The sequence below is a fragment of the Ricinus communis genome, chromosome 8, assembly GCF_019578655.1.
Source record: "Ricinus communis isolate WT05 ecotype wild-type chromosome 8, ASM1957865v1, whole genome shotgun sequence".
Taxonomy (NCBI): domain Eukaryota; kingdom Viridiplantae; phylum Streptophyta; class Magnoliopsida; order Malpighiales; family Euphorbiaceae; genus Ricinus; species Ricinus communis.
In genome coordinates, this window is record NC_063263.1 from 4,611,963 (window position 1) to 4,633,689 (window position 21,727).

The 21,727-nt window shown below is 32.6% G+C and overlaps 2 protein-coding genes across 4 annotated transcripts; both read right to left on the bottom strand.

Annotated features, from left to right (window-relative positions):
• Window positions 1-861: 861 nt before the first annotated feature.
• Window positions 862-3,711, bottom strand: LOC8268687 (thaumatin-like protein 1b). Its single transcript, XM_002532655.4, has 4 exons — window positions 3,372-3,711; window positions 2,557-3,253; window positions 1,418-1,512; window positions 862-1,310 (listed from the first exon to the last, which is right to left on the bottom strand). The coding sequence occupies exons 1-4, from the start codon at window positions 3,433-3,435 to the stop codon at window positions 1,303-1,305; spliced, it is 864 nt and encodes a 287-aa protein (XP_002532701.1). The 5' UTR covers window positions 3,436-3,711; the 3' UTR covers window positions 862-1,302.
• A 206-nt stretch (window positions 3,712-3,917) lies between these two features.
• Window positions 3,918-7,052, bottom strand: LOC8268686 (uncharacterized protein At2g29880). 3 transcript variants are annotated; one of them, XM_048378443.1, is made up of 3 exons: window positions 6,932-7,052; window positions 4,854-5,187; window positions 3,918-4,790 (listed from the first exon to the last, which is right to left on the bottom strand). In XM_048378443.1, the coding sequence occupies exons 2-3, from the start codon at window positions 5,184-5,186 to the stop codon at window positions 4,149-4,151; spliced, it is 975 nt and encodes a 324-aa protein (XP_048234400.1). In that variant the 5' UTR covers window position 5,187; window positions 6,932-7,052; the 3' UTR covers window positions 3,918-4,148. The 3 variants fall into 3 exon arrangements, with proteins under 3 accessions (XP_048234400.1, XP_048234401.1, XP_048234402.1); XM_048378444.1 differs by having other exon boundaries at window positions 5,548-7,018; XM_048378445.1 differs by lacking the exon at window positions 6,932-7,052 and having other exon boundaries at window positions 3,921-4,636; window positions 4,718-4,790; window positions 4,854-5,509.
• Window positions 7,053-21,727: the final 14,675 nt, after the last annotated feature.

A 21,727-nucleotide genomic window follows, 5' to 3' on the forward strand; every position in this document is an offset into this window, starting at 1 on the left:
TTATTAATAATAGTATTATTATTATAAATTTATTACAGTAGAATCGTAACTTTGATAAAATGTTTGAAGATTAAACTATATTTCTTTTATCAATTTAGATCCTTATTTGCATTTGATTTTCAAAACATAAAGAAATTTTAGTGTAATAAATAAAATATAAAAAGCAATTTATATATTATATAAAAAATCAGGGGGCAAGTACTATAAAACCATACGTAATTAATGATTTCCTAATATAAGTTTTAACGGAATGAGTTTTTAGTATAAAATTGTAAAATAAAATAGTAAAAAAATATATTTTTTAAATGTCAGAGAGTAACTAATATAATAATGAAAAGACACAGGGAGCAAATAGTAATTACCCATTTATTTATCAAACCCAACGTGCCTCCTAACTTCTTTGTGTGTGTGTGTGTGTGAAAAAGAGCGTCTAAAATTGAAAGTTTATCTGGAGGCTTTGGGTTTGGGCAATTAATGTGTCCATTCTACAAGAGGCCAGGCTGCCTGGCCTGTTTAACATTATCAATGGTCTGGTAAGTTAACTGAGAGAAAACGTCTGGAAACTGCTGAATATGTTTGCACCAATCTAGGAGGATATCTGCTGGTTGCTACTTGTTACTGTGGCAAAGACATCACGTAGGTGAGCTCACTGAAAAAGGTTCTCAACATCACTCAGGCAGGCCCAATAATATTTTCTAGGCAACTGGACATTGATTTACAAGATTAAAGAATATACAAAGTGACGTTAAGCTAATTTGTAATTCACTATAGGAATTTCTTAACACCCAGCATCACCATTCTAGTCTATAAGACATTGTAAAAAGGCTCCTGGAATCAGGTTTGAATTTGAGACTGAAGAGCAAAGGGGAATAGTAACATTTTGAATAATACAAGATAGAAAAATGTTTATCAATATCAAATATGCAATAAACCAATCTCTACAAATGAAAAAATAAAACCACTTTCCTTTCCAGGGTTTAGGGAAAGCTTTTCTCACTAAAAGTAGCTATTTTCTTTTCTTTAACATTTATATTCTATCATTGCAAAAACTATGATGTAAAACAGATATCGGTACTCTATAATATTCCAAAAAAAAAATTCAATATGAGATATATTTCAGAAAGCAGAAAGCTAACTAGGATATAGAGGAAGGAATATACACTGTTGACATTTGACAAGTCCCACCAGACGTTGCGATTATGCAGTTGCTTCATTCATTTCTTCCATCTTCAACTTATGGAAGTCGACAGAGAGCTAATACAATATGCAGGAAGATTACCCTTTCAGCTAGAATTTGTGCTACTATCTGCCTGGAAGAATGCAGATCAATGTTAGTTAAAAGAGTAAAGGTGGTGAGCAGAGCAAAATTTCCAGTTACTAGGGGCTGCACCAGCAATAAATTGCAGTTAAGCCTCACCTGTGCTGATTACGGATTTGCTTGATAAGTACATCATAGTCTTGTTTACCAGTGGAAGCTGTGCCCCATCCTTTCGTGTTTCAAGCAATTTCTGGCTGCAATATTGAAAGCATATACGGACTCATGGAATAAAGCAATTTTACAATGTACAACAGTCAATCAATCAACCATTACTTCAGGAAAGCAATAATCTAGCGTGTAATTCGTTCAATGCAACAACCATATGCCCTTATCCAGAAAATGCTGATGCTATTGCTACGTTGATGTATAAATAGCAATAGAATGTGACTTTCTCATCAAAAGTAAAGCCAAAAGGAGATTTGACATAATAGTATTACTTCAAATCAAAGTAAAAGGTTAGTTGGATAACTAGATTTCAAGTGAGCTCAAGCAAGTTTAGGACTTCCAATATGCCAATCTCATCTAGTCTGAGACACTAACTTGCCTCCCGGAACACTTGCGCTATAGTTTGCAATGCCCAAGGGACAACATTGTAATGATTACATAGCAAGCACATACATTAACTTAGACAAAGAATCGAGTTTAAACTCCTATGCCCCTAATTATGTTAAGCAATTGTTAATATCACTTCAAATGACATAAAAAACCTAATCTTATATAATAGCTTGTATTTCTTCTAACCCACTTGAGCATATATATATATATATATATATATATATTAGACTGAACTTTAATTTTTCTTTCTTTTGACTAACATAATCAGCTCACAGATTTAAACATAACAAAAAATATATATCTCAACTTAAATTGAATTTTAAATTTGAATTTCTCTTTCATCATTATGCAATCTGCTTATCCTAAATTTCAAGTTTGAGTCTTCGACCCTCATATATTATTATTATTATAAAATAATAGAAAAAATACAATATCTATAACAGCCACAATAAAATTGGATGATTTTTTTGTGGTTACTTAATAGGGCAACTTTCAAACATTAATTCTGGTTTCTCATCTATCCCTATCAAACCTCAATTATTCTCTACTCGTTACTTTATTCTCCACCCGAATTTTCCGGAATATGCCACCGTGTCAGCTGTGTCTCCTACTAAAATTACTCAAATACCCTCCTACATGCATGCTATTTAACAACAAAACAAAAGCATGTAAAGTCATTTTACCTCGTATATGGCAGCGGGCAAAATATGATCAAATAATCAGTTTTGGCACAAGTATAGGTGCTAGTCTTATCATCATACGCATAACTGTACGCGCGTGGGCAAGCATGTTTAAAGAACAAAGAATAAATCGAAGGTGAACACGTGTCAGGCGTTGAATAACCATCACTACAACAAAACTGTGGTTCTCCAAAAGCCTCACACGCGCTCCTACACGCGACACCAGTCTCGCTATTCCCACGCGCCGCCAGCTTCAACTCCTTAGGACACGCAAAATTCAAATCAATCAGACAACCGGTAGCGCCGCAGCTTCCGTTGGTAGCTTTCTTCGGAATCACAAGCATCGGAAGATTATATCCGTCGACTAAGCTGACGTCGTAAAAATCCAAACCCCCGGCGCCGTTTAAAGTAAACTCCGCCAAAGTCGCCGGAGGAATAGCGCCGCTGCCAGAGCATTCGATTTTACCGGAACCGCAGTCGGCGGTTAGACAAGAGAATTTACCGGAGGAATATTGGAAACAATGAGTCCGCCCCCATACCCGACCCGACCAGGCTGCTGGTATGGAAACGGATCTTGATTTTCCGGGTTTGAGAGCGAAGCCTGTTGTAGGTAGCTGTGGAGTGTTAGCGCCGGAGAGTAGGCCCGGCCAGACGGTATAGCGGCACTTGTTGATGAATTTGAAAGAAATTGAATTAACATCTGCAAGAATTTAAAGACAAGCATAAAATCTTTTTAAGAAAAAAGCAAAAGAAAGAAAGAGGATCAGAGAATGAAAATAAGTAAAGAAAAGGCAGTGATAGTGAGTAAGATTAATTACCAGAGAAAAACGAGAAAGAGAAGAGAGTGAGGAAGCCGAAGGAGAGAAGGAGATGATGATCCATTATTGAAGTTTGCGTTTGAGATTGAGTAAAGAATTTCACTTTCTTTATGAGAATGAAGCAAAGCAAAGCAAAGAGTGTCTTATGTATGTGTGTGTGTGGGGATCCTTCTTTGCTTTTTGATGTTTTCTTTTTGTGCGCGTGTGGTGTTGGCTGTGCTGACCCATGCAACTGTATTTTAGGCGGTTACTTTTCTTGAGACTCAAAAAACAGTTGGCTATAATGAGTATGCATTTCCATTTTTCTGTTTTGCTTTTTCCCACCAAAGTTCAACTTGCTATCTATTTAAGTTACTTATGTGGGTAGTTTCCTTCTCAGTTTACTTTCAGATTCCAACCAGTTATCTTCTTCTTATTGCACTATACAGCTTGCTACATGGCAAAAGCAAAACTAAATTGAAATTATTTTATACGTATAGCTTATTCAATTATTACAGGAATGCAACCTAGTAGAAAAGGAAAAACATCCAAGACAGGTCTTTTTGTTGTTCAAATAATTTTACAGATGACAGTAAATAATCTGTCGATTGAATTTTATATAAATAACCAACTCTCCATATTCAAGGCACAAAGTTACAAACTTTTCTGCATAATGAGGTCCGATACATTGCAAAATGACAATAGTAAAACAATACAAACTCCAACACTCTAGTATTTTATATCTATCTAAGCCGTGTTCCTAAGATTAGCAGATGAGTTGATTTCATAAGGTTGCTACTAGGCTTGCCATAGAGACCTCAGCCACATCAAACGTCGAGGCCCTCTGATTGTCATGAACGCGATTGCATTCTTATCATCTTTGAGAACATTAACAGCCTTGGTGAACTCGGTTTCGTCTAGTTCTTCCAATTTCTGCAACTCCTCTAGGCACTTCTGATATATACTTTTCTCATTCAACACATTTCTTTGTACAGCTCTTAGTGTTGCTGCCGTGAACATCTCATATAAAGCATTTTCTAATGTCTCTCCAATATTTTCCCCTGATCTTCTTTTGCGGCCTGATGCTGATGCAGCGACAGATTTGCGCTTTCTAGGTTGCATGTCATTTATTCGGATTATTGAATCAGAATCAAGAGTGCCTTCAACCACTTGTGTAGGCAGATTCATGGGATCCGAAGATCGCACTGTTTCTGTATTGCTGTTTCCTTCTTCAGTTTCGACAGGCACTCCACTCGGAACAAGAAATTTCAAAGTAACTCTTTCTCCTGGACCAGGCATGTTACTAAATGCTAGAAGATTTGAACAATATAACTCAGAAAGGACAGGAAATTTTGAAGCAAGATTACCTTCAAATATCACGGACATCTGCTTGTACAGGGGAAAGCTCTTTCGCCTGAAAGGTCTTGCTTCAGTTCGCACCTACAATAACATGTTGTAAGTTTCTCTCAATGCATCATTCTGTATGTAGAATAAGTTACCTACCGCAATGTAGCTATCCCAAACTTTATCATCAGCCACGACCATTTGCCGTGTTTCATCCCAGCGAAATCCAGAATGACTAAGCAGGGTTTTAACAACACCATAATCTTTTTTCATCACATTGTAACGATTTTTAATCTGGTTTTCTTCTAAATTCATGCCAAAGTTTTTGTTAAAATCACGGGTAACAGATTTAATCACTTCGTTCTTAAACTCATTGTAAGCAGTTCTTCCACAGTTATGCTGCTCAATGAAAAGCTCAACCAGATAAGCATCACGAGTTGGAGTCCATTCTGCCTTGGGTCGCCCTAAGATTCCATCTTGTGCAGCAGACATCCTGTAACACTTTGAGCAATCAAGATGCGAAGATCTGGTAAACCAATAATGAAAATCAAATAATAATATCACAAAGTGACAAATATGAAAACAAACCCAACACTTCTCCTTTCATGAGAGATCAAGCCCATGATTATTGTCAATATGTTGTGCAATATTTAGGCTGTCAAGTCTACTTAGAAGCTAGGGAAGAAAATAAGAACTTGCAAATTTACAAACAGAAAGACACCTCTATATGTGAAGGAAAATTATAAACATGCAGAAGAAAATAATTTACTTTTTGGTTGCCAGTATCTTCAATTCTTAACTTAATACAAACCATAGTTTATTGTGATTTTGATGACTGCATGAAATGACTTACCTTTACATAAATATCTCTACTTCTGAATTTGTAGAGTGCATGGAATGATTCCCCATCATAGCAGTATCTATGACTTTTCAGTTGATGCACATGATTCATTTGACCCACTCCCTTTCTCCGTAACAAGTTTGATGAATAAGTGAAGATAGTTTGCACATCACTTATAATTCAGATCAGACTAGATAATAGGTGTGCACATGTTCTTACCTCATAGACTACACGTTTCTTATCATTTCACTTCCCTTGCTAAACCCCCTTACCTTCTCCACTTTCTTTGCTTACATTCTTACTATAAGATCTCTTTTTTCCGCCCCTCAATTCTTTACCAGTAAGACTAAAGCTTTTCAGCTAGTAGGTTAAAACAATAGAATATCTGACCTGACAAAGAGTAGTCTAGCTAATTAATTTTCACATAAAGCTGGGAAATTGGTTATAACATTCCTTTTCTATCAGGAAGATACATCACATCTTCATACACTTCATTTAGCTCGTCTCCTCAAGTACATTATAAACTTCAAGTTGTTAGATTAGTGTAGAATGATAGCTGTTGTCATCAAAGTTAAATATACCAGTTTTTTAGAATCCCAGCTATTGTCTGTTTGAATTAACATCTGGGAAAGAAAAAAAAAGATGAACAGTTTAATCAAAATATTAGCACACCAAAATGATTCCTTTAACACCAACCTCAAACACAAGAAACCACTAAATGAAACTGTTAAACACAGCCTCAGATGATATCCATTTGAACATATAAGAATATATTACCAAATTCAACACTTACCAATCAAAAAAGAAAAAAAAATTCTTAACTCCACATCGCAACTGCTTTATACTTAATAGCCTGTGAGTGTAATTGAAATATCAACAAACCAACTTCAAATGGACTCACATTATTCCTATTTCATTCTGAAAATTAATAACAAGCCAATAAAAGAATTGTTTCTATAACAAAACATAACCCCAAGCTGAGGTTTTTACATCTCTCTCTCACATTCATTGTTAAATTGATCATCACATTATCATCATGATTTTTCCAGTTTCATTATATATGCTAAGTTCTCATAACTCTAAAAAAGATCAAATAGTACTAATATTAGCTGTTAATAATACCAAATAATGCAGATGCTAAAGAAAAAGAAAAAGAAAAAGAAAAAGTGATACAATGTTATAAGCAAGTATAAATTTTTGAGTGTTTGAGCTAAAATAATACATTTCCTAGTAGTTTTCTTGCATGTGAAAGAGTTAGAGGTACTACACTACATGAACTCAGTTTCTTTTTCAAGATTTTTCCATTTCTTTCCCTCATTTTCTGAGCAACCAAACAGAGTATGAAAAGTTTAAAATGTGTGAGCATTCAAGGAGAAAAAGCCCATTTACAAAGTACCTGAAAGTTTCAGAAATCTCCACCGGAGCTCCGGCGACCGGCAAAAATGGTGAAGCGGGTGTATATTGAGGAAGAAGCTGATTAGATTTTCTTTTTTAATTTAAAAAACTAAGTAAAGGCAGTTTAAAGGCTAATAAGATAATGAGAGAGTATGAAAATAAAGTATGCTGCCACGTCAGATAATCTGCTAGATTATCTTATTTCTGCTTTTGGGCTCTAAACTCTTGGGCCACTAAACCCTTAAACCCTAAAACCCAATCCATTTTAACTTTTATTTATTCAGAGTTTTCATTTTAATTCTATTATCTTAATATTAAATCAGGAATATGATTTTGTCGTTTGGTTAATCCTAATTAAGTTTTAATTCGAAGTATAGTTTCATATTCTCTTATAATCTCATTTATTTTGTCTAAGAACTATTTAGAAATATAAAGATTATAGATTGTGATATTCAAGTGATTTTAATTTTATTATTATAAATAAATCAAAGCAATTAATTCGTGTAAATCATTTTTATATCTGGAACTAATTCCAACATTAGGAAAAGAATCTAAAGTCTGTTTAAATTTAGCATTATTGTATTAATATGCTTGGTAAAAAAATCATTTTAAAATTATATTTAAAGCCTAACTTAAGTAGCAAAAATGTTTGTTTTTTAGTGTAAGATGTCTCGAATGCGAGTCATCTCTTCCTCACTAGTATTGTATAATCTATTGCTTGTTAGTCTTCCAATAAATAAATAAAAATATTATTTTAAAATTATAATTTTAGTTCCTGTTTTGAAAGGATTAAATTAGGAACAAACCATTCCTTATAGGTTTTCATCCGATTTAGTCAAAATATATTTAATTAGATTCTTAAAATTTTAAAAATAGAATAATTATATTCTTAAGCTAGTTCTTCTATTAACTAATTTATCATTTTATAATTTTTACTTATTAAAATACAAAGTTATATTTTTTTTACATGTAAAAGAATGAGTTGAAAAGTGTTAAACTGATTTTTTTTTAGCGCGTAAAACTAACTGGTCATATGCCATTAAACTATAAAAATAGAAGAAGTTAGTTTCGAGAATGTAATTATTATATTTTTTAAATTTTAGACATATAATTTAACTATTTTAAAATTTAGTAGTTTAATTGTGATTTACTTGAAAAGATATATATATATATATATATATATATATATATATATATATATATATATAATCAAATTCAGTTTTGGCCCAAAACCAACGGAAGGCAAAACTACTTTTAAACGATCTAGATATATCATTAAATTTAATGCAAAAATTATTTATATTTGACTAATTATGCTAATAAAAAGCAGTGTTATATGTCTCAGTCCATTTAATATACGACAATGTTACAAATATAAAGTTATAGCTCTTCTTAGTAGACTTAAATCATATAAAATGATGATTGTACTAAACAAATTCCTATGGAAAGTTCATTTTTTTCAAATATTCATTGCTTAAACCCTAAATCAAAGAAGCAATAAGATATATGTCGCATAGCCCAAGAAAATTCAAACGGTGAGTTACCAAAACAAGATGACTTTTGAATCACAAGACTTGCAATAAAATTGGACAACTCGTAAAAGGAAAAGATTAAAAGGGAATATAGAGTCAATTCAAAAGCCATGAAATTCTAATAAGACATATACAAAATACTTTCTTGTGCTTTGGACCAAAATGCAGCTTTAGTGGTGCAACACAAAAGGGGGATTAAAGTGGGAGTAAGAGAGTGACAAATGGGTGTTTTGTGTATAGGATTCTTTGATTCTAAAAATTGCTTCACAAAATGGAGGCCATAAAGGTGGGCAAGTATGATGGTGTTTATTGATCAATAAAATGAGTTCAAATCAAAATGGGCATTTGGGCAGCCAATCCTCAAGTAATGGAGTTGACCATAATTCAATCAAATATTTAGCACATCAAAGAGACCCCACATTCTGTAACTGCTTCCCAAGTCAATGCAGGTTTCCAAGCCCATGCCTCCTTTAAGTACCCAAAAATTAAAACCAAAAAGGAAAAAATACACAAACAGCAATAGTGCTTCCCTTAATATGAATTTTAAAATAATAGCAATAATAATAATTATAAAACCCAAGTAAAATAATTAATTGTTAAAGGAGACACAAGGCTGTAATTTGATCTACTTGGGGACCCTTAATCATTGCTAAACATCTCAAAACTTTGCTTGGAAAAGGCCGTAAAAGAATTGTCAAGGGAAACTCCAAAACCTACAAGTATAAATTAACTACAACTTAGGAGGTGATTATACTTAATTAACTCAAATATTAACCCAAGATTAATTTTCGAAATTGGACAGTAAAAGTAATGCATAATTGCTTGATTTTAGCCGGACTAAAATAGATATAAGAAAAATATAAAAAGAATTTAATAAAAACTTAAAATGTCACATGATTGTAGTAATGAAAAAGAGGAATAAGGTGAATTGCTAGAAATATATAGTTTTAGACATGATGCAACTTACTAATGATATCTAAAGATGCTTTATTGTTCATAATCATAAATAAGGTACTAACATTATCATCTTTTATATATAGTTGCTGTGATTCATTTGCCTTTTAGCAAGCATGGCGTGCTAAATTTCTTCGGCATGCTAATTGTTTTTCTGATCGTTAGTTAGCTTTGTCTTGGTGTTAATTATAAAGGAAGGCAAGGTGGGTAGATGGCAATTTTAGTAGATATTGTTCCCTTTTCTTTCAAAGACAAAATAAATAAATAAAATTAAGAACAAAGTCTATCATTACAAAACAATCCAATTTATATACTTTTGTTGTCTAATGGTCCCATATTTTAGTGACTCCAAATATAGTTTCAAAGACAAAAAGATTAGCAAAATTAGCATGCCCTGTCTATATTCATCAATCTTAGCTTCCCATCATCTAAGATTATAAGAAAATAAAATAAAAATTGTTGTTCTTTATAATAATTTGTATGGGAGACCCATAAATGCATTATATGCCTATAACTTATGAGAAGAAAATAATTACTTCACCTGAAAAATAATGTTAGTGGCGATTTGGTAGGTTCCACATTTCTTTCATGCGGGAAGGCGTAGACAATTTCTATTAGATGAATCATATATAAATGAGTATTGGTAGGTATTTTTGGCCAACTATGATATTCCTTAGTAAATCATAAATCTACTATTTTTTTTTTTTGAAAAGTCGTAAATGTATAAATTTTGATCTATGATATTAGATGAAATTTGTATTTTAGAAAGTATATTCAAGTCTTTGATTAACTTATTTTTTAAAAATAAAACATTACATTACATAACTAATTAATTATTTTTCTTTACATATCATATAATCAAATTAATAAAATTAATGACTCGATTTATATCAAGCTTGACAATTTGGACTTTACTCTTTATTATTATATTGAAAAGAGTCGAATATTATTGTATTCATTAACATTACACGAGTTTAAATCTAGTCCAAAATTTCAATAACTATTAATTAAAAATTTATTAGTTCATCAACAAATTAAAAATATTTTTTAATATTATAAAATATTTAATAAAACTTTTGAATATAATTTAATAAAAATATAAAATATAAACATATAAAATTATATTTATTATAAATAAAAAATATATAAATTATATATTTAAAATTAAACTATTAATATTTTATCTACGAGTTAGTTTACCAGCATGTAAATAAACCAAATGAGTTAAATATTTTTTAAATTATTTTTCTTATATTAGGAGCCTCGATAAATGAGCTCGAATGTACTTTTACTAAATCTAGCTCCTAGTGCTTATAACAAGCTCAACTTATTTTTTCTTATAAATTATTTATTTATCGGTCTAAATTATATATAGATATTTAAGGGTATTTTAGAGTTTTAATGATATATTTTTATATATAATATGGTGAAAACATATATTTTTACCTCACTTAAGCTTAAGTATTTACTTTCATATACTATTAGCCAAAAGAGAAAAATATGAGCTACATACTAAAAAAGAAGCTTAATTGGATATGTTCGTGTCAAGACCTAAGTTTAAGATGCATAGACTACTAATTACAAGGCCCAATTGATATTGTAGTCATTTGTATAATTATTAGGATTTATATTAAGAGTTATTTATGGAATAGTATTTGGTGGAAATAAAGATCCTTAAAGTCTTATCTATTAGATATACTTATATTAGGTATACATCTCTCGGAAGACTTATTTAGAGGAGGATTTTTTTCTATATATATCTCTACAAAATCTAATTATAGAAGGAGGAGAGCTCTCTCCTATCTGAGAGGAAGACAGTATGGCGTACAAGGTGAGGTGCACACTAGCAAGCCAGTCGCGGGCAGCAGCGAAGTTGACGACGCAGTCTGCAAGGGCACTGAAAATTCCACGGGTCGCAAAAAAAACACGAAAATTTTAAATTCTTGGCTATTTTTGGCGAAAATTAAAATAATTAAATTTAAAATATTAGGTGATTAATTATAATAAAAAAGAGTTATTTTTAAATTAAAATACGCTCTTTAAAAAATAAATATATATCCATCTCCTCCACATAAATAGTCATATTATTGATTTATGACTTTATTTTAAATTTTATTCTAGAATTTGTATCCATTTATCAGGACCTAATTTTTAATTATATTAGGATTTAGTCTTTCTAGTATATTTAGGATAGTTTATTATTTTCAATTCTTTATTTCTTTTATGATGTATGCTCAAGTGTGCTTCTAAGATTTGGATGGTGGAGATTGGAATTCAAGTTCATGGCTTACTATGCATTGTAAAATTCCACGGGAGTATTCTATCTTTTTTCTCTCTTTTTATTCTTTATTTTTATATATGCAATGACATTGAGTACAATGTCAAATTTAAGTGTGCGGGAGGGAAATAGAATATTTTTTCAATTAAACTTTACATGCCATGACATGAGAATTAGCAACTTTGATGAAGCTTTGCAAAATTTTAAATTTTTCTACTCAGCTTTTTCTTATTATTCTATATAAGAGTCAATGAAAGAATACTATTATGCCGAGTCTCTTGAATTCTTGAGTTAATTTTTAACATGTATAAATGTGAACTCATGAGTTATTTGCACTTAAATGGTCAAGTATCTATTCTTTGCATATGGACATGATGAATAGTATGACAAATTTGACTTGGATATAATTAGAAGCGTATGATTTAGACTATGATTTTTTGTTACTAAATTGGTTTGCCTAAGTTTACGAGATATGATATGGGTAAGTTAAAGCTCTAAGTAATATGTTATACTCTGCTAATTTTGATTGCTTAGTAACCAGAAATCTTTATGACCAATGTCGATTTTCGCGTAAAAAGACAATTAAGATTATGAGTATGCAAAGCATCTTGAAGTATGTTTTGTTGAGTAACTAGGTGCATTTATTACCCATATTTGTATTTGTATAAAAAGGTATAACATCTCAAGAAATAAAGAAATACCCCAAGTATCAAAAGTTAAAATCCAAGCGGTGTAAAGAAAAGAAAAGAAAAGTTTAAGAGCTTCAAAAGCAGTGATATAAAAAATGTATAAATGTCTATCGATCTCTTGTTATGAATGAAAATTTTACCTTTTTTGAATAGGGTTATAATAATTTGGATTATGCATCATAGTTGTATCCTTTAAAGATGAGTTAGACTACTTATTGTGAAACAGGTGTGAAGGATTGGATGCTTTAGTCTTTTGATTAACAATGATTAAGTTTAAATTCTTAAAGAAATTATTATGATTCAAGTGTTCTTGGGTTGATATGATCTTTGCATTAGTGAGATTCTTTTGAATAATATCTTTAAGCTGAGTATGGGTTTTCTTCATGATTTTTGCAAAAATTAACTTTCAATTGCTATTTATTTGAGGACAAGTAAAGGTTTAAGTGTGGGAGTATTTGATCGGTCTAAATTATATATAAATATTTAAGGGTATTTTAGAGCTTTAATGATATATTTCTATATATAATATGGTAAAGATATGTGCTTTTACCTCACTTAAGCTTAATTGTCTGTTTTTAGGTAGTATTAGCCAAAAGAAAAAAATATGGAGCTAAATACTAAAAAAGAAGCTTAATTGAATATCTTCGTGTCAAGGCCCAAGTTTAAGATGCATAGAGCTAATTACAAGGCCCAAGGATATTTTAGTCATTTTATATAATTATTAGAATTTATATTAAGAGTTATTTAGGATAGTATTTGGTGGAGATAAAGATATTTAAAATCTTATATATTAGATATAATTATTTTAGGTATACATCTCTAGGGAGACTTATTTAGAGGAAGACTTATATATATATATATATATCTGGAAAACCTAATTCTATGAGTAGGAGAGCTTTCTCCTATCTACTCTCTGCATATGTCCACCATTATTTTCTCTATAGTTCTTCCATAAACACTTTAGTTTAGTTTTCATTACTCTTTTTAAGATTTAAGGAGCTTTTTAAGAAGTGGAGAGTGATGACCAATCATCTTCCTACTTGAAGAAATTTTGGATCTAGAGGGATGTTTTACTTTATTGTTTTATATCTTTCTATTTAATACCATGATCATTGGGTTAAATATGTTAGGCTAATTTTCATAAGTGTTTAGTTTAGCCTTTTTACTTTTGTATGAATCTTGTTATTTATTTATTTAATGATTTTTTTTTTACTTTCATATCCTTATTAGTTGTAGTTATTATTGTTAGTTAACCATCATATTAATTTAGCAATAGTAATTGTTATGAACATATTTAGACTAAAAGTATTAGAAACATCATCTTTACTTTAATATATGTTAGTATAAGAAACCTAAGTTACACCATTAGCTTGAGTGACTTAGAAAAAAGGCATCACCATCTAATTCATTAGATCTAGGCTTAAAATAAAACAAGGAGATTACTAAGTAAATGGTTAGACAAAATATTATCTTTAGCATATAGTTTTAAATCATAAGCCTAACACATGTACTTATCAAAAATAGTCAGATAGCCTCATCTATTTTGAGTTTGACCTATCAAACACATGAACTCGCCAATTACCTAATTCATAACACCTGGTAGCTTATATGGTATAGCGCATTATATCAAGCTATTATGCATGAGTGAGGTCCTTTTCTGTGGTCTGAAGTGGCAAAAACTATTTTTTCAGTTATGTAAATTAGGAGGCTTATAGTCTAAACTAAATTAGGAGGCTTATAGTCTAAACTTGGCTCTAGGTGCAACAGATGTTGACTCAAATGATGAAAGTAGTCAAGGTTGGTGAGGAACATTATTGGAGGCATGTGGAGTTTGACGGAGGAATTGGAGGTCTACAAAGTTCAACCTCATAACTAGGACCAGAATATGTTCTGTTCAGATTAGTAATGAGAGAGGCAAGAGGAGAATTCTACTTGGTAACCCTTGGTCAATTTATAATAACTTGTTGATTGTAAAAAAGTGGTCGCTATATGTAACATTGAAAGAAGTAGACTTACAACATCAGGAGTTTTGGGTGCAGATCCATGGTTTGCCCCTAACTCAAATGATGAAAGTAGTAGCTAACCAAATTGGACAAAAGCATATTTAAAGGAGTTATGGAGATTGTTATGACTCTTGATAATGTTATATAGTGGAATATGGGAGTAAGATTCTGATAGATGTTTTGAAAACTATGCATAGGGGTTTCTATAACAAACGAAATAAGGACTCTTAGGTTAGATTCCAATATGAGTGCCTCCTGAAGATGTCTTATGAATGTAGGGTCCTAGGCCACACAGTATGAGGAAGTTCCCTGATGCTGAGAATTTATAAAAAAATGGATAAATGGTCAAATAGAAGATAGAAGTATGAGATTTGGATTAGGGCTAAAATTATGACAATAAATAGGGCAAGGCATGGAAGGAGGCTAGGAGAGGAAGACGAATGGTAGAAGAGACAAGGGAAGGAAAGTAGGATGGCATATGGGTTTATTGGTGGTGGTCTGTTGAGAATTTTTTAGAGAAGCGTATAGGGAGGACCAAAGAGCTAAGAAAAGTAAGTTGTTGAATACAAATAAGGGCTACAAATATGGGTGTTATGAAAATAAAGAAAGTATTGATAATGAGAAAAAAAAAGAATGTAGAAACAGGAGGAGAGAGAGAAGAGGTCATGAAAGATAAATTCGTTGATAATATTATAAGAATGTAAGAGTTAACCATTTTAGATAGAGTGGATATTGAAAGGAAGACAAGTAAAAGTGAAAAAGAAATGATAGAAGAGTAGCGTCATATTGATAATGGTAGAAAGAGTCATACCAATGGATGACTTGTTTCAAATACTGTGGACGGTAGTATTGTAAAAAATAAGAAAGTTAGAACTTGTAAGGAAGAAAGTATGCTTGAGGATAGCGGTAATAAGAAGGCTAGTAAAGTTGGTCCAAATTTAAAGATGAAGGATTCCCTTTTAGGTTTGGACGAAGAGGGAAAAGAAAGGCTAAAGTTTATATTAGGCCGCAATGAAAGGCCTAATAAGCAAAAGAAAGTTGGTAGTGGAACTAAGTCTAGTAGGCTTAAAAAATTAGTTCGCAAAGGAGTTGTAGTAGCAGCCTAAGAGGAGGGTGAAAAAGATAGTCAACTAAAAGAAATTACTATTTCAAATGATCAGGCCAAGGTATCAGCCCAAGAACACCAACCTCACCATAAATGTGCTAGCTTGGAACTGCCAAGGTCTTGGGCAAGCCTTGGTAGTTAAAGCTTTAAAAGAGCTAGCGAGGAAGTATAAATATCCTTAGTCTTTGTAATGGAGACTAAGTAGTAGGAAGATTATATGGAAGGTATTAGGAAGTCTTTACGTCTTGACCATGCGTATACTATGATCCAGTGGAAAGTATCTGTAGGATTGGCTTTGTGGTAATTGGATAGTTTAGATATTAAGGTTGTCTATATGGATAGGAATGTGATTAATGTTAGGATTAAAGACAAGTTACCATGACACTTAACATGTGTCAATGCTAGTCCTAGAGGTGATGATAAGGAGCGGGTGTGGAATCGGATAAGAGGTCCAAAGAATGAGTGTGGAGATGCATGGTTATGGTATGATGACTTTAATGTCTACTTGAAGCCTCTTAGTAAGAAAGGAACCAAATAAACTAAGCTTAATCTGAGGGTTTTAAACAGCTTTTAAATGATTGTGATATGTTCGAATTAGATTTCAAAAAGGGGATCTATACTTGGTTTAATAATTAGGTAGGAAATGATAATGTTAAGGTAAAGTTGGATAAAGTTGTGGCGAATGAGCAATGGAGGAGATGGGTCTAGTTTGCTAATGTTGTTCATAGGGTTTTTTTGGGCTCAGATCACCACCCTGTGGTGATTCAGCTTAAGGGGAAGAGAATGAATATTAGGAAGGCTTTTAAGTATGAATTAAGATGACAAATAGAGGATGAGTACTTAAGCTCAGTAAAGGGAGGTTGGGCGTCTGTGCCATATCGTAATGGTAAAGGGACTCTTTTATTAAGGCTTCAGAGGTGTAAAGAAGCCCTTAAAAGGTGGAGTAAAGAGAAATATAGGAATTAAGCTCGTAGGGTCCAGTGTATCCAAAATCATTTAGAAAAGCTGAGTTGTATGGATTATACTGTGGAGGTTGGGTAAGAGGAAAGTAAGCTAAAAGAAAAAATTAGGTAAATATCGAGACAAGAGGAGATGCTTTGGAAGCAAAAATCCTGAGTAAATTGGCTACATTTGGGAGACTGTAACACGCATTTCTTCCACATGTTTTCTGAGAAGGCAACACAATTGGGTAGTAAGAATTCAAGTGAAAAATGGAGTTTAGGTGGAGGACGAAAGAGATATAGCAAGGGAAGTGATAACTTTCTATAAAAAGTTGATCTCAAGGGAGTAAATATTTGTAACTCAAAGAATAGTTGAGAGCATCCATTTTCTAGTAAGTGCTAAGGTTTTGAAGACTGAGATTGAAGCTATTGTTTTTGAGTTGGCCTCATTAAAGCGCCTAAACCTTATGGATACTTGGGGGCTTTTTACCAATCTCTTTGGGCATTAGTGTAAGGTGACGTATGTAGGTTATTTTAGAGTATCTTTGTCTTTGGAAAAGTATTGAAACAGCTAAATCAAACCTTGATATCTTTGGTCTCTACGGTAAAGAGCCATATCAAGCTTGTTGTGTTCAAGTCTATAAGGTGCAGTAATTTTATCTATAAGGTTATAGCCAAGGTGACTGCTTCTAGGCTAAAACTTATGATCAAATCAATTAGAGTTTCCGTTGGTTGGTGTTAGAAAGGCTTGATTTTAAGTCCATATGGATTAATTTGGTTATATCTTGTGTCTCTACAATCAACTACTCAGTGGTGGTGAATGGGTGTCCTTCTCCTTATTTTATTACAACTCGAGGGTTGAGGTAGAGGGAACCTTTGTCCCCCTACCTTTTCATTTTAGTTTCGTGCATTCTATTAAGAGCGATGAGTAAAGCTCTGTCTAAAGGAGAAATCATGGGGTATGAGATTAAGAGAACTTGTTATACTCTTACCTATGTTCTATATGGAGATGACACTCTCATCTTTGGTTGTACAACAATGAGAAAGGTGTGTGGCATCAAGAAGATCCTTGATGAGTACTCTATGGCTTCAGGACAAGCAGTAAATTATGGAAAAACTAAAATAGTATTTAGTCAGAATACTAGTATTGTGGCTCGAAAGAGGGTGTCAAAAGTGCTTAGGTAGCTATCTTGTAATACTAGCATTGTAGGACCAAACTAAGGTGCATGTGTCTAATTTTCTAAGTGTAATGATTAAGGTTGTTATCCAAGCTCTTTCTACCCATATCATGTCTGTATTTAAACTTCCTTTGTTTGTGATAAAATAAGTTGAGAGCTTCATTGCTCGCTTCTAGTGGAGGAACATAAAGAATGGCCAAGGGGGTTCGTTGGATAAAATGGGTGAATCTTAATAGCAGCAAAGGTGAAACGGTGATGGGTTTTCAACAATTGGAAAGTTTCAACATTGCACTTTTGGCAAAACAAAGATAGTGTCTTGCTAATTGTCCAAAATGGGTAAAGGAATTTATTTTCCGTTCTCTAAGTTCTGAAAGGCGAAGAAAGGGGAAGACCTTTATAGGCATGGCAAGGTCTATTAGAGGGGCATAATCTGCTAGAGAAAGGCACTCAGGTGAAAATCAATTCAGATAAGTATGTGTCAATGTCGGATCAAGCATGTTTGCCAAACTATGGTGATGGGTTGGTAAAGTCGAGGAGGCCTTTGGATAATTAAATCTTTTATGTTATAAATCTTATTAACCGGTCTAGTAAGAACTGGAGAATGGATTTGCTGGAAAGATATTTTTCTAAAGAGGATCGAGGGGCAATATTAAGAACTCTAATTGGTTATGATAGTAAGGAGGATTTATTGAGTTCCATTCATGATAAGATTGGAGAGTTTACAGTTAAGTTTGGATATCGCTTTCTTATAAAAGAGAGGAAAGGATCAATGACTAGTAGTAGGATGTCTTCATCTGACCAAGCTGATAATCAATTTTGGAAGTCCGTTTAGAGTTTAAACATCCCCCCTAAAGTTCACAGTTTTATTTGGAAGTGTCCTAAGGAGGCGTTAGTGTGTTGGAAAAATCTCTATGACAGGCATTGCTCTTTGTCTTCAATTTGTCAAGTATGTAGACTACAAGAGAAAACGATTGAGCATTGCCTGTTTTTATGCCCTCGGGCAAGGAGCATCTAGTTTGCTAGCTAGCTTGGATATAAGCCTTGCTTTAGTGGATTCATTGGTTTTAAATCTTGGTGGATGGAAGTGAGTTTGATGTGTAAGGACAGTGGGGATCTAAATCTCATGGATAAGATAGCTATGATTTGTTGAGGGTAGGAAGGATAGGAATGAAATGATTTTCAAGAGGGTTCTCCATGATATATAAAAGGTAGCTAGTAGAGGGTATCAAGTGTGGAGTGAATTTCAAAGTGCCTAGACCTCTAATAGTGGCGCTAAGAGAATTATTCCAGCTTCAATGAGGAATGGAGACACTCATCTTGATAAATGGAGGTATTCACTTAGGAAAATTCTTGTAAACTCAGATGTATCATTTCTGGCTCAATCAAAGACAACTATTGTGGCTTTCATTTGTAAGGAAAACCATGGAAAGGTGTGTCAAGCAGTTGCCAAGTAGATTAGTTGTAATTCAGCTTTAGTTGCAGAAGCTAAGGCTTTGAGGGAGGCAGTTCAGTTTGCAAAATTGAGGGAGTTAAGCCTTGTTCGTTTTGATCTAGACTCTTTAGTGGTAGCATATGTATCACGTTATTTATTTGAAACTATTAGGTGTTTATATGTTAGACAATTAGTAAGTTCAAATGTCTAATAAGCGAAACTCAAAGCAGGGGCTTGTCCGACTATTTTAGCTAAATACATGGAGCTATATATGTATTAAGCCTTAAACAAATATTTAATTATGATGAGATGAGGATTCCTATCAGAATAAAGAAGGTCGAGTCCTACTAGGATTCGGCTCATCCCCTCACATTAGGGTTTGATTCACCTACTTATTGTTCAATTAGGAAATGATTTCATTGAATAAGACAATTCTAATGAAATACAAATACAAGATGGAATAGGAAGGGGGTAAGGAAACCATTCAAGACATAAGCATACTTATAATCTCTTGTCCTTGAGCAAAAACTAATTTAATTGTCTAATGAATATTGAATATAAAGTCTAACTTTTCCTTAATTGCATAAAGAATCGGTAAACATATATATGCAACATCTATTTCTTAGGCAAGTACTCAGATTCTATAGAAAATTCGCTCTCTTTTCCTCTAAGATTGGCTGAGCTACTATTCTAAAAGCCTCAAATTGTTAAATCTCAAACACACCTTATAAGATAATTTCATAAAGTTAAGAGCATCCCTTTGATGAAAATAAGATTAAATACATCAATGTTAAGCCTTATCAAAGAAGAAAAGTACGATTATTATATTTTAGCTTGAAAAAACAATTTCCACAAACTTACTTGTGTTTGAGACATTACTAATGGATCACATGCCTCAGTTGATGTGCATTTTGATTTTAATTTTGTTTTATTGTCTCGTCGCAAAACAGACTTAAAAATTTACTGGAGTGCCTGCTGGATTAAGCAAGTGCATGTCTTATAGGTAAGAAAAAAACAACCGAAGGAGTAATTAGTTAAAGCAAACAAGTACATAAATTAGCCTTGGAAATTACTCCCAATAATTGATGGTAGGAAGTAGGAACTCTCTAGAAGTACTAGTTCACTGACAGTGAACACAAACTTGATCAAGATTTTACCATTTCCTCTCAAAATTTTACCCTCAAAACTCATGTATGTTTTGATGAAAGACAAAGACTGAGGCTCTATTATACGAACAAGGCATGCAACAAAAAAAAAATTAAAATTTGCGGTGGTGTGCACTACACAAGGAGCAGTCAAAGGAGACACAGGCAACAGAGGAATGTTTCTGGTCCCTGCTATGACTAGAAAGTATGGCCTAACAAAGGAGTGGGTATGGTATTTGGTGCCCAACAAAACCCATGAATATGTTTGCTCTCTGCGCCAAAGATAACAAAGCTTTTTAACACCTGGATATGTATATCATGTCTTTCCTTTAATAATTTCACCAATTTGATACATGGGTTTGTTTACTTTTCCTTCTTTATTTATACAAAGACAAAATCATTATGCTCTATAATCATGAGTTGCAATGTAATCTTAGCTACCCTCACTCTCACTCGTTCAAATTCAAAAAGCAGGGGCTGTAAGCAAGAAAATAAGGCACTTAAAAGCAGTATTAATTATTTAGCAAAGCTGGCAAGGTTGGGGAAAATGCATACAGTGTTTTGAATTAATCAGAGAGATGCATCATTAATATTTTGGTTTTCATCCCCACTAATTGTGTTCTTCTGATTTTCCTACTCATCATTTTACAGCATTACTTCTACTCATCAGAAACTAGCACTGTAGGTCAGTACACACTGTTTTATCACTTTTTTTTGTTCTTTCTTTTTCATGCCTTTTCTCGGCCATTTCTCCATGATTTCTACATTTCAAATTAAATTACCTCCTCCAAAATTAAAAGAAAAGAAACAACCATTTTGAAGGATATTACTTTCTTATCAAGATATATCAGTACATAATTTTATAACTTCTTAATAAGACATTTTTTTATAATTTGCTAATAAAAGTACATATTTACCACATATTAAAGGATAAAAAGTTACTCTTTTACCATAAAATAGAAGATATTAAGACATCCTTCAACACAGGAAGAGCTAATGAGACTCACTAAAAGGTTAAAGAAAAAGTTTTTGTGGAGATAATAAATATATAAAGGAGATGAGCTTTTCTAGGGCACATGATTTGGGGAAGAACTCAATAGATAGCCTCTTTTTAGTATATGGTCCAAAAACTTTGTCTTACATATAAACAAATGTGTGCACATATAATTATATAAGTAACATGTATAAGTAGATGTGAACAAGGAGATTTTTGGGGTTTGGGCATGCATTCAGAGTTTACAAAGCTTACGGCCATGTGAGAAAAGCAGCTTTCTTCTTCTTGTAAAGCGACCACGCTCGTTTCCTTGCAATCATGTGGTCTACTTTGCTATTATTTCCTTTCACTTCTTATTCCCCTTTCTTTGCTATTTTTTCTTGATTACCTACTGCCTACATTATAATATTACTACTGCCTACATTCTTAATTACCTTAATTACTACTATTTACATTCACATTTCTTTTTTAACTGTTTTTTGTTCTTAATTTAGAGCCTTACAAATTAAGCATGCACGGAGCAAGAACATGATTGTGTTTACAAAT